Genomic DNA, 17,707 nt, shown 5'->3' with positions numbered 1-17,707 from the left:
CTCCCTTTAAATAAGCAAGGATTTAATTATTTGAAGCAGGAAGAACTACCATGAAATGCCAAATTCTCTACTTTGGGCTCAAAAAAATTTGAAGTTACCTTATTTTCTCCTTATTCTCCTCTCTCTGTAGCCATGGAGAAAGAGTCATAAAATCAGTATGCCGTCTACTTTGATTATGAAGGTGTTTCTTAGTCTTATTAGTAAAAATTACTTTGTCAATAAAATTGATTACCATCCTTTAAGAAGAGGTGCTCTTAAAAGTACTCTATATTTTTTAAAATTATAAATATATACTTGCTCATTTAGTTTGATTCTACATCAGAAATTGACAAACTGTGGCTCTTGCACAGAATCTGCAGTTTAACTCTTTGCAACCCCGTGGACTGTAGCCCTCCAGGCTTCTGTATACATGGAATTTTCCAGACAAGAATACTGGAGTGGTTGCCATTCCCTTCTCCAGAGGATCTTCCCAACCCAGGGATCAAACCTGGGTCTTCAGCATTGCAAGCAGATTCTTTACCGTTTGAGCCACCAGGGAAGCCTAGCCAGGAATAAGTTTTATATCTTTAAACGGTTAAAAAAAAGCAAAAGAATAATAATTCACAACACATGAAAGTTACAGGAAATTCTAGTAGTAATTTCAGTGTTCATAATGTAGTTTTATTGGAACATATTCCATTTGTAGAGATACTGTCTATCGCTGCTTGTTCTGCAAGAGCAGTGTGTGATGACTGGAATAGAGATCCTCTGACCTGCAAAACCTAACGTATTTACTTTCTGGTCCTTCACAGTAAAAGTTAGCTGACCCTTGTTCTGTATAAATGGATTTCGTTATTTTTTTTTTCCTTCCAAAAAACAGAACATAAAATACACTGTTTATACAGTGGATATGCATCATCTTATTGGTGACTTTTTCCACTTATCTGCCGATCATTGATAGCATACTGATATCACACTGATATATTGTGTGTAATATTCCATATTTAGATACTATATTTCATTCACCTGATCTCATTTTTATAGACCTTTAGGTCTGTTTATACATACTACAGACATTGTTGCATCAGAGTACATATGTGTAATTTTAATTATTTAAGTAGCAATTACTAGATTGCTTTTCAGAATATTTGTAGCAGTTCACAAGTACACCGGTATAACTGCCTGTGTCCTAACACTATTTGCTGTCATTTTTAAAAAATTTTGCCTGTAAGAGCAGTAAGACTTATTTTAGTTTTCAGTCTCCTGCTGACTAAAGAGGTGAAGCCATTTGTACTTGTAAAGATGTGCTTTAAAGGAGCTGAAGTTGCGTCATCTCAACATTTCATTTTTCTGTTTTTTAAGATCTTAAGTGTCAGCAGTCACAAATTGCAAAATTTTACGCTAGCCAGTCATCTTTCCTCTCCTTGCTTACAAGAAATCTGTCCCTTTTACAAGAGTACTTTGTGTGAGAGATTTTGACCTACTTAGCCCAGATCTCTCTCAGTATATGAAAAACATCCTCACTAAACACATCTAGATACAATGAGTAACATGTTTATTGACAAACGCCGTTATATTTTTCTTAATCTTTGGATAGCTTAGTAAACAGACATAATAGTCTTTTAAGCAACGCCGGCTGTAACCTACGTTATGAAAAAGTTGTAGTTATTCTTACAATTCCAGCTTCTTTCTCTGCCCCCCGCCCCACCCCCGCCCCATTGTACTCTTATTTAGGTGATTCCTATGTGCTTTTCACATTCTCAGTAATGCCCCAGGAAGCTCTAGTCAAGTCAGTTGGGGAAAATGGAAACTCTACTTATACTTTTAAAGGGAATTTACAATTTAAATTATGAAATGAAAGTTTTTGTTGCTTACTGAATGGTTTGTTGTTGTTTGGGTAATAGCTTTTTTGCTCTATAATTCATATACCATACATTTAAAGTATATAATGCAGTGGTTTTTAGTATACTCCCAAGGTTGTATAACCTTCACTACCATGAATTCTAGACCGTTTTCATCACCCTAAGAGAAGATTCTGTGTTTTCAGCAGTCACTCCCATTTCCCCCACCTTCTATAGTCTGTAGGCAACCACTAGTCCACTTTGCCTGTTCTGAACGTTTAATGTAAATAGAATCACACAGTATGTGACTGACTTCTTTTAACTTAGCATGTTTTCAGGATTCATCTGTGTTACAGCATATATCGGTACTTCATTTCTTTTCATGGCTGAATAATATTCCATTGCGTGGTTATACCATGTGAATGAATATCTTTATAATTCAGTGGGTGTTTGGGTTATGTTTACTTTTTGGCTGTTATGAGTAGTGCTGCTATGAACATTTGTGTGCAAGTTTTTGTGTGGAGATACCTTTTCATTTCTCTTGTGTATATACCCAGGAGGGAATTGCTGGGTCATGTGGTAACTCTGTGTTTAACTTTTTGAGGAACTACCAGACTATTTTCCAAAGTGGCTGCACCATTTTCGTTCCCAGCAGCCCAGTGTATGAGGGTTCAGTTTTCTCCACGCTCTCACCAACAGTAATTGTCATTTCGACTATAGCCATCCTAATAGATGTGAAGTGATATCACATTGTGATATTTTTTGGTATGATAAAATATGCATAACATAAAGTTAACTATTTTAACCATTTTTAGGTATAAAATTTACAGTGTCAAATAACCATTATCACTGTCCATTTTCAGAACATTTTTGTCATTCTAAACAGAACTTTGTACTCATTAAATACTAACTCCACATTCCCCTCTTTTCCCAGCCCTGGTAACCTCTGTTCTGTTTTCTGTCTTTCTGAATTTGCTACTCTGTATACCTCATTTAAATGCAATCATATGCTATTTGTCCTTTTGTGTCTGACTTATTTTACTTAGCATAATAATTACATGCCATGCTGTAGCTTGTGTCACAGTTTTATTCCTTTTTAATGTTGAATAATATTCCATTATTTGTATATACCACATTTTGTTTATCCATTCATCTGTGGCTAGTCATTTCAGTGGCTTCACCTTTTGGCTATTGTGAATAATCTGATATGAATATTAGTACTGACATTAGCTGTTTGAGTCCCTGCTTTCAATTCATTTGGGTACATATCCTTAGCAGTGGAATTGCTGGTTCTGTGTTTAACTTTCTGAGGAATCACCAGGGTGTTTTGCACAGCAGTTACATGATTTTTTATTTCCATTTACAGTGCACTGGGTTTTAATTTCTCCACATTATTTCATGTACTTATTAGCAATTTATATATCTTCAGAGAAATGTCTATTCCACACCTTGGCCTATTTTTGAGTGTGGGATTGCTGGCTTGTAGAGTAAGCGTACTTCAAATTTAGTAAACCTGGCTAGCTTATTCTCCCAAGTAGTTTGTTAATGTACATTTTCCCTCCAAAGTGTATAAAAGTTCTGATGCCAATATTTGGTGTTGCTAGAATTTACAGCTTTTGTTTACTTAATAGCTATGAAATAGAAGCTTATGATTTTAATTGTATGTCCCTAATCAGGGAGGTTGATCTGTTTTCCCTTCTTCCCTACAAACAGAAGTTTGCAAACTCCTATCTTTTTCATGTTTTTTTCTTAATTTGGGTTCTTATTATAGTATCTGTTTTTAATTTTTGCCTTTAAAAGTCTTTACTTTTCAAAGCGGAAAGAGCTGAATTTGAATTTGTGTTCCTGGGATTTAATATGGTGCTTTACAAATTAGTCACTCAGTAAAATGTAGAATGAATAAGTATTTTATAGAAATCTAAAAATTTGTTCTGTGTTTAAAGAAATAATGCTACCCAAATTAAGACACAAATGAGTACTAACTTGCACAGCTGTGTAAATTGTATCTCTGTTGTTGTTGTTTAGTTGCTAAGTTGGGTCTGACTCTTCTGCAACCACATGGACTGTAGCCCGCCAAGCTTCTCTGTCCATAGGATTTCCCAGGCAGAACTGGAATGGGTTGCCCTTTCCTTCTGTGGGTTATCTTCCCAACACAGGGATCGAACCCACATCACTTGCATTATAGGTGAATTCTTTGCCACTTAGCCATGTGGGAAGCCCAAATTAAAAGCAATTTTACTAGCAAAATTTTACCTGCTAGAAATTAAAGGACAGACTTTAAGAGATGCTACTCAAGACACAGGGCATTTGGCAATGAAAGCTTGGAGTCCTAACCACTGGGCCAAAGGGAATTCCCCACCTCAGCATCTTGAATAATTTCTGTACCTCATAGTACTCAGATACTTGAAGGTATGAATAGGCCTTTTAGAAAGACTGACTGTAATAGTAAAGAGGGAAGAGGTGCCTAAGCAAAGAAACTAAACTATTTAGGAACCAAATACTTTCTGGTCTGAAATCAGATTTTTATTTGAGAAGAAAGAAATGCCCAAGGTATATAATCTACAGATTAGTAGCAGTCTGCAAATGGGAGGTGGTGAAAAGAACCCCAGGTGCTGTCCTGTATGAGGAGCCTTTTGGTTATGAATTGGTTATAGAGCACTAGGTTGCAGAACTTCTTGACAGTTCTATAATCTTAGGAGTCTGTGAGCAGTCGTTTAATAGGGCTACATTTGTTATAAAGAAGAGTAGTTAAGACCTAAATTATAAAACTGCAGTCTTATTTTGTCTGTTGACTGAAGAGAGACAGTAAAGTACAGTCTGCGTCAGAGCTTCTTACCAATCAATAGCAAGAATTTGAACTCTGTCCTAGTCTGCGCCTGGCACTGCATTTCCTTTGTATCATTCTGTTTCCCTTCAGTCTGCTTTTATTCACTCTACATGGTCCTGCCTAAATGTCCTTTGTTTCAAACACATTGCACACCTCCCAGCCCACTTAATTCCTGTTAATCTTCCAAGGAGCTCCTCCTGTATCTTGATGAATCTATACCAGGTATTAATCTATAGAGAAGTATTTTCCCAAGTCTCACTTGAGGAAACACTCGTGGTGGTTCCTGCTCTTCTGTAAAGGCTTCTGTAAATATTAATCTAGATCGTTTTGTTTCATTCCTCTATTATCAGCTTTGCTTTTAGTTTATCCTTATCTCAATCTCTGTAGCATAGCTCTTAATGTTCCGTTTAGTTTAGGTTTTATCTGTTTTACAGTATTTTGTGTGTGTGTTGATAGTAGTCCTGTTATTTCTGTTTTTCTTTGGCTTGGTTTAAATTCGCTTCTCTCAATTATAAATAAAAGTTTAAAAGCGACAAATTGAAGAGATAATCCATCAGTAGTTTTGTTTTGACACTTAGCTCCATGAATTTGTTCTTTAGCTTTAAAAGTAGTTATCAAAAGAATAAATACATACTGTATTCATTAACTTTCACCTGCTTTTACATACTTTTGTGAGACTAAAGACACTTGTATTATTGTAAGCATATGTAGTTTAAAATTGGAATGTCTGACCAGAAGTAAATTATTATAGGTTACTTATACAATTGTATTATTTTAAAATAATTTGGAAAATTAGTGAATTAAGAAAAATGACTGTTCTCGTTGTTAATCGTATTCATTATCTTACTCTAGTGAAATGCTTGTAATAAATCAGCCAACTTAGTCTTAACACTTAAGCTTTTTAAATTAGTGAAGTGACCATTCTTTCAGTTTCTTTACAGTTCATGTGGATTTCATTTTATTTTAAACAAAGGCAAAAGGAAATGTGGCTTGCCACTTTGCACACACATTGTTTGTTTCCTAGTAGAGAAAAATACTCATTTGAAGGGCTTTAATTCTGTTAATTATAGAAACTAATGTTTTATGTTTCAGTTTCAGAAGGCAGAGTTTTGTATTCATTACTCTTAACCAACTGAAAGATGATCAGAGAAGTAGTGCCTGAGGACAACCAAATAACTGTAGTGAATATTCATGGGTTCATTAATTCATGTGTTTCTGCATGTGCCTGGAATTTAGCCACTCCCGAAAGCAGCCTTAGTTTTCTGTGTCTTTACCCTCCTTTTGCCTGCGTGCTGTTTGCTCTCCTTCAGTTCTTTGTCTCTATAAATAAGTAGAAGACTTTTCTTTAGATAAGAGAGCAAAGGGGCAAGAGAAGAACTATCTTAAGAAGTTTTTATTTGTGCCAACATAGAAGTGCTTTGTGGTAGGCCATCTGGACCGGGAGGATTTCCTCAGAATGTAAAGTATGTCGTGAGATTTAGAGAGCTGGGATTTGCTCTGGAACTATCTGGGAAGGCAGCAGGAAACGTGGACAGAACTGGTTTATATTGCTTGTAACGTAGGTGGCAAGAATGGAAGACAGCCTGCCTAGTCTCGCTTCAGTATGTGCTTCCTCTACACTTTCAAACTTCTGTACTGGTAACGTATCTTTCCTTTTCTGGGAGACATGTGTCACAAACTTTACTACTTGTGACAAAAGAAATCTGAGGATGTGGGAATGAATTTAGGCCCCTTCCTTCCCCCCTTCCCCCTCCCCCCAGCTTCCTTTAAATATATGTGTCAGTAATAGCATAAATATTTGGTTACTTACTTTTATAAATGACTAAGATTGTACCCCCTTTAAGGAAATATTTTCCTGTTGTGAGGGCAGAATAGGCTTTGTTTTCCCTATCTCCACAAAAGGTGGTCATTACATTGTTTGTGAGGGAAAAAATAAAAACAGCTTTTATTGGAAAGTAGTTTTTTTAAAAAAAAAAGCATGTTTCTTAAAAATAGGAAATGAGAATTGTGTAATTAAGCTTGACTTTTGCTTCTATGAAGTCTAACCAAAAAAACATCCAAAGCAGAATTATCTGATTGTGAATGAATCCTAGTGATAGAAGGAAGTAAAGTCCTTTCCTGGGACTAGCCTTCATGCTCAGAGTGCAATGGCAAAAATGGTTTTATATTTTCTTTTATTTTAACACAATTCCTTTTATAATTTATACTACTAGGGGGATTTTTTAGTAAGAATATCTTATAAGAAAAACAAATGAGTTCTTTAAAATAGAAAATATAAGTCTATTACTTGTGTTACTCAGTTGAAGACAGATACTCTTTATTTTCATATATTATTACTAGCTGGACACGACTGAGCAACTGAACTGAACTGGAGGTAATTAATATTGTCATTTACTAAAGAAATAAAATATCCAAACTTTAACAGTGGCTTGTTTAATTAAAACTTCTTTGAGAGGAAAAATTTGACTTCTAGCAGTAAAATATTAAGATAAATAGGAAACATTAATTCCTACATAAATATATGTTCATATGAGCTCTGTTTTTATTAGTGTATTTTCTTATGGTTTATTTCCAAAGTAAATTGTGGCTGTTGTAGAATTGATAGTGCATAACTTTTTGATAAAATACTTAAATATTGTCTTTAAAAGACAATATTTGAAGACAACCATTTCCATTTTAGAACAAAAAACCATTTATTTTGCTAAATGCCTTCTGATGGGAATTTATTAATGTGACAAATCAGTTGTGGTTTTGTTTTTTGAAGAAATGAAATTTAAAGGCATCCAGTTTTCCTTTGGATGTATTATATTGATTTTTGTGTCTTTCATTAACCTGAGAATATTTCTTTTAAACATCATGGGACAGACTTCTACAAAAATGTTTTTATTTACTGTGCATAAAAATTTACACATTAACCAAATTTGTATTTAAAATTTGGGTGCATTACTAATTAGGTTTACATCACAGCCTAAATTAGCTTTGCTTTTCTTTACTGAGAAAATAGTTTTATGTTGTGTTCATGAAGAATATTTCACAGAAAATTCATATAAAATAAGAATATAAGGAAGCAGAATCCCACTTGCCAGACACATACCTCCAGCCTCTATACAACTGTATGTGTATGTATGCTTGTGGGTATACAGTTCCATATGGATATAACTACACTATAAATGTTGCCTGCAATTTTTTCCCTCTTTTATAGTATGTTGTTATACCTACTAAACTTTCTAGTTTGTGGTTTTAAATATATAACATCCTTTTTAAGAGCTCCATGAGGTACCCTAGTACAGACGTTTATTTAATCAGTTCACCATTAGTAGTGATTTAGGCTAGTGCCTTGACTATTTTTTTTTTAAACTATAAACAGTGCATGGTGGAATATGATTTCTCGTGGTTTTTCACCATATTAGCTCTTCTGATCTTCATCTCTACCATTCTGCTCATTAAGGTCTGATCCGTGTCTTAACCTAAGTGTTGTAGGAAGGGGAGATCAGAAATGGTTTTTAATTTTTTTTTTTTTTTAGTATTTGTTCTTTGGATGGTATTGTATCTCATATCATATACCTTTTTGAAACAGACTTTTTCCCCCCCCCAAAATTCATAGGTAACAACTAATCTTAGGTCATTCCATTAGGCCTCAAAACAATCATTAAACTCACAGGTTTAGTTGCTTTTATGACACAAAACTTCAGGGTTTTGGAAGTGAAACTCCATTTTTATCTGTTTGGGGATTTAATTTGAAAAACTGGTTTCATTGTTCTAAAACAAAATGAGTAAATTAATTATGTAGTCTAGTTATTCGCATTCCCCTTCCTCTCTCAGAAAAGTCACTAACCTCCACCTCAAAAAAGTATAACACAATATGTTTTAATTGTCTTTATGACACAGATATTCTATTATCTGTGGACACCTTCCTTACTATCCCCTGCTCTACACGATCAGAAGTAACTATTGTCATAAACTTTGTATATATCATTCCCTTGCTTTATGGGTTTATTCTAAACAATATATCACTTTTGTATTTTTTGAACTTCCTAAGATTTATACATGATGTTTCATGTAGCCATAGTTTATTTTTACCACTTACTAGTATTCTGTTGGATGTTGTATCACAGTTTGTTTATACATTTTACAGCTAATGATTGTTTCCAGTTTGTTTCTGTTGTGGACATTATTGAACATTTCTATTGGTGTGCGTATGCACAAGCAGAGATTGGCCTGGCAGGCCACCTGTTTTAGTTAAAAAAAAAGAAAAGAAAAGTTTTATTGGAACATAGCCACACCCAATCATTTACGTATTTATGGCTGTTTTTGTGTTACAAAGGTAGGTTTGAGTAGTTATTATAGAGATTATGTGGTCTGAAAGCCTAGAATATTTATAGTGTCTGGCCCTCACAGAAGAAGATTGCCAACCCTGCTGTAGGTCAGGGTCTATACACCAGGAGTCTGATTGCTGGGTCATGGGATGTGTGCATCTTCAATTTTACCGGATGAGGCCAAAGTTGTATTTTGTTGTTGTTGTTTGTTTTTTAGCTCAAAGTCTTGAAACAGTTCACTGCCTACCGGTAATATATGAGAATTCATATTGCTCTTTATCCTAGGGAATACTTGATATACTTCATATTGTCATGCTTTAAATTTTTTGCCCGTTTGGTGAGCATAAAATAGTAATTCACATGGTTTTAATTTTCCTTTTCAAGATTAAAAATGAGGTCCTTGAGCCTCATTTCATGCATCCATTGGCCATTTATGTTTCCTTTACCATGAGGTATTTAGTCAAGGGTTTTGCAAACAGTTTTTCTATAGGATTATTTGTCTTATCAATTTGTAGGAATTCTTTCTTCAGGATCCTAATCCTTTATCACTTATAAATGTTAGAACTATCTTTTCCTCATTTGTGAATAGCTTTTTCTCTTTATTGTGTCTTTTAGTGAACATGCATTCTGAAAGCTAATGTAGTTTCAGTATGTACTTTAATGGATAGCGCTTACTCTGTCTTCTTTAGGAAGCTCCTTTCTACTTGCAGGATATGAAGATATTCTCTATTATTTTTCTAAAGGTTTTTATGATTTGTGCCTTTAATTCTTTAACCTGCTTGGATTTGATTTTCATGTGTGGCGAGGAGAGGGACTTCAATATACTGAATTTTAATGAATTTGTGAATTTTCATTTAACTTGGGAAGTTCCGCCATTATTTCTTCACGTGTTTTTGTTTTTTTTTTTTTTTTTTTTTATTTTTTTTTTTTTTCAAAGCCACCACCCCACCCCCACTAGCCTCCCTTTTTTTTTTAATCTAGAATCTTTTTCTCCTTTTCCTGTGGGACTCCAGTGATACAAACATTAGGTCTGAAGCTGTGTCCATTTTCTTCCTCTATGTTACAGTTGTAAGCATCATATATATATAATGTATGTGCTTATATATACATTATAGGTAACACTAAGTGCAAAGAAAGAAGCAGAAAAGGTATGAAGAAAGATTACAAGTTTGAAAATGTAGTACTTTAAATTATTTAATTAGAAACATAATAGCTTCTAGGGCATTGTTTTATCACAGTGCTTGCAGCACAAAGTAATATTTTAAGTGAAAACTGAGTCATCTAGAAATGGCTACATTATAAGTATATGCCCTTATTAGGAAAACAGGAAAGTTGAGTGTACCATTTTAGAAAGATTTACATAAAATCATTAACATTCAAAAGATGCTAGAATGTATAGGCATGCCTGGTTCTGGTATGAGGCTGGCTTGCCAACTTTTAGATACTTAGAATAGAATACCATATATTTGTCTTGGCAAAGGTAACACGTATTTCTTGACAATTCAGAAGACAGGTTAACTATGATTCACTGTAGTAAAAGCATAATAAGCAGTTAACCATTGTAGTTTTAAAACTGAAATATTGGATATTAACATTTACCTCGCACTTCTAATAAAAAAGACTAACTTATGCCAATAAATACATTAGACTGATGGAAAAGAGGCTTATGGACCTTCTTTCTCTTTTCTTTCTTTCCTTAATGAGTTTATGAACCCTTGGGAATTTATTTGTAGTTCATATTTTAACCGTCAAGGCTAGAAACTATTAATACTTCGAAAGGAGCAAAGAAATGGGAGACTACTGAAGGAAAAGGAATTAGTGTACTTGGATTAAGAAGGGTGAGTGGAATATGCCTCTGAAAATGGATATATTCTGTTTACTGAACAGATGTATTCTTTAAAATTTCATTGTGAATTCGCATGTGGTACATTAGAGATTGAAAGAAAAAATAAGAACAAACTTCTGAAAATGTAAAGAGGAAGAGTGATGGGTTTTTTGGAGTCATCTGAGGAAGAAGCTCTAACCCCAGTTTGCCGTGTGCCCAGGAGTAACTCTCCTAATTTCATAGTCTTTGTGTGTGTGTGCGCACACGTGCACGAGCGTGCTCAGTCACTCAGTTGTGTTCCTTACTTATCTATAAAATGGCAAGAGGGATGGTTGATCTTTAAGATAGTCTCATTTCTAGCTTTTGTAATCAGTGAGCGCAAATTTAAGTTCATTGCCTTATGCTCTAATATGTTTCTTTATAAATTGGAATACTGTGCCTAGAGGAAACTTGCTTTAAAAAATCAAACTTCAGAAGCAGCATATTTTAGCTTAAATATAAGTTTAAATAACATTGTTACTGTGAAATTCAAATAATGTAGAAATACTAAAAAGCAAAAATTTCCCTTTATTCTGTCCTTACCTCATTCTCCTAGTCGGAAGTAACCCAATTACCAGTTTGATGTGTATGTGTCTAGATTTTTCCTGTTGTGCATTATATACATATGTAGATATGAAGTTTTTTGTTTACTTTTTAGAAGTATGTTTTGGTGCATGTGTATGTGTTTCAATAAATTATTCAGTACATGTTATTCCCCGATTTGTTTACTCCACTTGAGTTGTCTTGTGGGGCTTTCAAATTTCTAGTTTATATCCTGTCTTATTATTTTTATGTTATTTATTTATTTATTTGAAAAATCATTTTATTTATTTTTGGATGCACTGTCTTTGTTGCTGTATGCGGGCTTTCTCTGGTTGCAGCAAGCAGGGGCTTCTCCTCGTTGCAGTGCACAGGCTTCTCATTGCAGGGGCTTCTCTTGTTGCGGAGCACAGGCTCTAGGTGCGTGATCTTCAGTAATTGCAGCGTGTGGGCTCAGCAGTTGCGGCACGTTGCTTCGTTGCTCTGTGGCATGTGGAATCTTCCTGGATCGGGGATCGAACCCGTGTCCCCTGCATTGGCAGATGGATTCTTATCCACTGCGCTACTAGAGAAGTCCACCTGTTTTACTATTTTTAATTGCATGGCTTTCTATGATGTGAATATATTATCATAGCTTATTAACCCCATCCAGGGATTTTAGATCATTCCAGCTTTGTAGCAATAATAAAAACAGTGTAGTAAAGAACATGCCCATACAGGATAGAAACTTATTGAACCCTTGGTGTACGGCAGTGCTGTACATTATTTCATTTAATAATCTCAAACTAGAAATAAGTACTATCATGAAAAAATTGCATGAAGAAGCCAGTCAGAGCTGGTAAGTCATAAACAAATTTATTCAGGCATTGTAACACCAGAATTTATGCACAGTTCAACCACAGCTTTTATTGCTCTTAAAAAGGTGAAAAAGGGCAAAATATTAGGAAGATGTTACAGGATTTGAGGACTATAAGGAACCACAGAGATCAATTCTATGCAGCTTTGTATCTCTGTTGCTGCTGCTGCCTTGTCTTGAGTGACCCTATAATTGATCATTCAAACTGGGAAACTTTAGAGAGAAAGAAGGAGTGTTATGATAATATTTTTACTGAGATAGCAGACATGTTTGTCCTGGGCAAATTGAGATGCATGAACACCTTACCCCTAGCCTAGACCACCTTCACCTTTCACACGGGTTACTGCATTAGCCTCATGCTTGGTCTCCATATGTTTACCCTTATCCTTTTCCAGTCCATTCTCTCACGGCAGCCAGAATAACCTTTTTAGAACAGAAATCTGTTTATATCACTTCATAGTTTAAACCCTGTTTGGCTTTGTGAAAGAACGTATTTATTCGATCCTCCTGTGATTATTAAAATGCAACATGAAAGTAAAGTGCACTTAAAACTGTGAGTCAAGTCCTCTGTTTGAATCTCATATATCAAGACTAGTTTGGTGACCTTGGGCAAGCTATTTCTCAAGCTGTTTCCTCAAGTATAAAATACAGATAGACCGAGGAGGGAGAGGAGGTAATAAATATGAAAGGTCCTGTATAAATCCAGGACGTTGTTAATAGTTAACATTATGCTTGTAATGCCCTTTGAAAAATTGTCCTGTGTCTTATCACAGTATCTAGCAGGTCGTGGTAGGATTTTTACAAGCTGAACCACCATTCATGTGACTGTCCAAGTTTCACAAAATAAAAACCTTAGTCATTTTTTTTTTAATCAAAATCTATAAAAGTTAAGTAATTTACCAAAAGTAAAACCTAGTTACCATGTCGGTACTAAAACCCAAGACTATACCTTTGGCATTATAGTCTGATAATCGTTCCACTAGGCTTTGCTGCCTTCCCAAAAGAATTAAGAAGATTATGTGTTTATAAAAAGCACATAAATATTTTACCTGTGATTATAACTTTGATACATAACCCATCTTCTGTAATTTGAGAAAAGTTTAGAAAGGCGTATCTGTATCATTTCTGACTTAATTAGAACTTTTGGCTTATAGGTGGTGGCTTGTTGAAAGAGACTTTGTTAGGTTAGATAGGTAGCTGAAAGAAATATTAGAGTAACTCTCAGAATTGATGGTCCAGCCTTCAGAGACTAGAACTGGAACTTAGGGCAGACAAGACTCTTTATCATAGACAGCCCTAGATCTGTATGTCCTTACAGTTGACAAACCAAGAACGATGGGCTATACCTCCCCCCCTCCCTCCCTCTCTCCGCTCTCTCTCTCTTTCAAATTTGGGAGGACTCCTTTTGGCCTAACCCATACCCATAACCATTTCTATGGTAGTATTTGAACCTTATGAAATTACCAATAGACATATTTTAACCATCAAAAAAAGCCACTTCATATACATTACCTTAGTAGTAGTGCAGGGTGTTAGAGGAGAAAATGAGGCATCATAGATCCACAGCCCTAATGGAACCTCAAAACCAGTAGAGTTCTGCAAAAAAGCTGTTTTTCTCCTGCCAGAAGAAGGAAAATAGGAAAGTGTTCTAGACAGCCGAATGTTAATATAACACTAACCCTGGTGTGACACATAGAGGATGGATCAGTTAGAATACAGCTAGTGTGTAGCGTGCATGCTCAGTCATGTCTGACTCTTTGCAACCCCTTGGACTGTACCCCGCCAGACTCCTCTGTCCATGGAATTTTCCAGGCAAGAATACTGGAGTAGATTGCCATTTCCTACTCCAGGGGAATCCTCCTGACCCGGAGATCAAACCCATGTCTCCTGTATTAGCAGGCGGGGTCTTTACCACTGAGCACCTGGGAAGCCTAGAATTCATCTAGACCACTCTGGAAATGAAAAAGACTTCAAATATAAACATTTCTAAAATGAGAAGCTGAATTTAAGCCTCTCACAGTTTGACAGATCTGCCTTTTATGTAATACATGGGCCTAAAGCTCTCAAATTTTACCTTTTGCACTTTGCTGTTGTATGTTAAACATTTATTGAATGTCAGACACGTCCTGGATACCTTCCGCAAAACAATCATTTAAAGACAAACTGAGACTCAAAGAGATAAAATAACTTGCCTAAGATTACACAACTTATTAATTATGGAACTAGAATTCAAAGTCTAAATTGAAGATAAAACCCAACTTTTCCTTTCATTGCAGTACTTCTCAAAGATTGTCATTGAAATACCTCTAAAGACAGAAGAGAGTACATATGTATGCCTGAGATGTCTGTAGGCACATACGATCTTAAATGAGTGTGTTTGCTACTCTGTAATAAATGGTGATAACTTTGGTTTTTAAATGCTGACGGTTTTGTTGTTGTTGCTGTTTTTTTAGTTAATATATGGCTGGGCTGGGTCTTTGTTGCTGCACGGGCTTTTCTCTAGTTGTGGCGAGTGAGGGCTGTTCTCTGGTTGTGTGCAGGCTTCTCATTGTGGTGGCTTCTCTTGTTGCAGAGCACAGGCTGTAGGGCACACGGACTTCAGTAGTTGTGGCTCATGGGCTCTAGACCACAGGCTCAGTAGTTGTGGCACAAAGGCTTAGTTCCTCCACGGCATGTGGGGTCTTCCTGGATCAGGACTTGAACCAGTGTCTCCTACACTGGTAGGTGGATTCTTTGTCACTGAGCCACCAGGGAAGCCCCCGTTGTTGCTGTTTTTAACTCAAACTTTGAGTTAAATTGTCTGCCTAAGATGTCTGGCACATTATCTCAGTATGAGAAAAATGGCGCACTGTGATTTAGCATGTACTGCAACTAGAGAGTGGCCCACCCAGTATATATCACCCAGGTCAAACCGGTCAGCTGTGAGAACCTCATTTCTTCCATGAATTTTTCTGGTTATAGTGAATTAGCCATTAGCAATTGATCTTTTATACATTTGGATTCAGATTGAACCAACAAGTAGTGTACTCTAAAGGTACACAGCTCTGGAAGTAGTTTGTAATTGTTGTATTACACCTGAACATTATTTTTGTTGTTGTTGTTGTTACATACCTAAGGGAGATATCAGCTACGTGCTTTATAGAAACTATACCTTTTTTTTTTTTTTAAGAGACTTTGAGGCATTGGAAAGAGCAGCAAAAAGTATGTTACTAATTATGTAGCAGTGCTTGGGGGAGGAGGTTGGGAGTATAATAATAAAGACAGAAGTAAAGAATGCTTTCTGGTCATTGATGCTGAAGGTGAGAGGTTCCCAGTTTGATACAAAAAGCAAAACTGAAGTGATTTGAACTCCTTATTTTCATAGATAATTATGATAATGATATAATAAGTAAGAAGGATGCTTTGAATAGTTTGCAGTTATGCAAGTTTCCAGATGTCTACAAAGTGGTATATTTAGGGAACATTTTGGTGGAAAAGTTATTAAGGTCGATGGTATAATAAACAAAAAACTTGACCATGAGAAAATTTTCATAGTTTTAATTACACGTCAGCTATGTTAGCTTTTTTGATTTAAATTAGTTCAAGTAGCTATGAAAATCTTTACAGAAGTTAATCTGTGTAAAAATGATTTTCAGTTTTTCTCATCTTTTATAAGAATTATCTGGTATACATTTTCTTATATGTCATTAAATTGTTTCATAAGCAGTTTAACAAATATTCTGTATTTTCTTATTTTTATAGATGATAGTATTTCCGCTGCAAGTACTTCTGATGTTCAGGATCGCCTCTCAGCCCTTGAGTTACGAGTTCAACAGCAAGAAGATGAAATCACAGTGCTAAAGGCAGCTTTGGCTGATGTTTTGAGGCGTCTTGCCATCTCTGAAGATCATGTAGCCTCGGTGAAAAAATCAGTCCCAAGTAAAGGTAATTTAAGTGTGTTGTAAAGTAGGGAGAATTTTGCTTTTCACACCATTTTCTTTGAAATAATGTATTAAATGTATTTTATCAATGACATTAAGATTGGGAATATAAAACTATAGTTTCTCTTTGGGGTTACATATGACTAGAGTTTTTTTTTCCATTTCCTTTTTCTTTATTCCCAAGAAATTCTGAAAGTATATTTTAAATTGGGAATTTTTGTGTAATGCCACTAATTGTACTTACTGGCTTTTGTATCATAGTGTTTGTGTGAATTTAGTGTCTTTCAACTGCATAACAAATGTACTGAGAGCACAAACAGAATCATCTGTTTCCCATAGACTTCACATTGTATGCTGAATATAGCAGATAGGCACTCATCCTATTAAAATGAATCCTCTTATCATTACAGAAATGATTTACACCATTATAGTTGATTTGGCTTCATGCTAAGCCTTCTGTGGTCATTAGTCAGCAAAGTCTTGAAGAATTTAATTTAAACTCTGAAATTTATTGCCAACCCCAGTTCAATGGAAACTTCAACTTCCAGACTTTGGGAATTTTCAGAGGTTGAAATAAACAGTTATCAGGACCTTGTTGCTCTGAGTTTGGAGCAGATGTCGTGTGCCCTTTCTCTTCTTCCAGCCACCCAGAAGGAATTTTAAATTATTTCACATAATCAAACAATCAAACACATCATTTCATATGTCTCACTGACTTCTTGGTAGAGTAGATGGACATGTTGCAAGAAGGGGGAGCCCTTCCAAGGCCCAAAAGTGGGCTCTTGTCTAACATTCAGAAATGAATTGTCTGAGGAGAGCCACATGCTGACAAAGCAAGAGATTTTATTGGGAAAGGGCACTCTAGCCGAGAACAGTAGTGTAAGGGAACCCAGAAGAACTGCTCTACCACATGGCTCACAGTCTTGGGTTTTATGGTGATGGGATTAGTTCCGGGTTGTCTTTAGCCAGTCATTTGACTCTGAGTCCTTCCTGGTGGTGCATGCCTTGTTCAGCCAAGATGGATGCCGCAGAGAAGGATTCTGGGAGGTAGTTGGACGTGCGGTGTCACTTTTTAACCTTTCCTGAACTCTCCGTGTTGGTGGTGGCTTATTAGTTCCGTGTTTCTTACCAGGACCACCTGTGGTAAAACAACTCATGCAAATGGTGTGCCTGGCCAGGGTGGGCATTTTCAGTCAGTGTGCTTCCCCTAACAGACATAGGCATAATTATCCCCATTTGGCAACAGAAAAAGAAGATTCATCACCTTATCTCTACTGTAATATGTCAATGCAAATGATTAATCAGAGAGTCTTACATAACTCCTAGATCTTTAGTAAGTGATTAGATAGTTAACTAGAATGTGAGGAGCAGATTTGGAAGGAAGATTATGAATTCAGTTTCTGAATGTTGAATTTGAGGTACACATGGTGTATGCTGCTGCTAAGGCGCTTCAGTTGTGTCCGACTCTGTGCGACCCCATAGACGGCAGCCCACCAGGCTCCCCTGTCCCTGGGATTCTCCAGGCAAGAACACTGGAGTGGGTTGCCATTTCCTTCTCCAATGC

General features: G+C 35.9%; 1 protein-coding gene across 1 annotated transcript in view; it reads left to right on the top strand.

The window, feature by feature from the left end:
• EML4 (EMAP like 4) overlaps nt 1-17,707 on the top strand; it is a 155,080-nt gene that overhangs the window by 48,113 nt on the left and 89,260 nt on the right. The window contains 1 exon segment of the mRNA XM_070379677.1: nt 15,965-16,147. Within this exon segment, the coding sequence (XP_070235778.1) occupies nt 15,965-16,147 (183 nt within the window).

The sequence above is a fragment of the Bos mutus genome, chromosome 11, assembly GCF_027580195.1.
Source record: "Bos mutus isolate GX-2022 chromosome 11, NWIPB_WYAK_1.1, whole genome shotgun sequence".
NCBI lineage: Eukaryota > Metazoa > Chordata > Mammalia > Artiodactyla > Bovidae > Bos > Bos mutus.
Note: the sequence above shows the minus strand (reverse complement) of the source record. Positions and strands in the feature narration are given on the sequence as shown.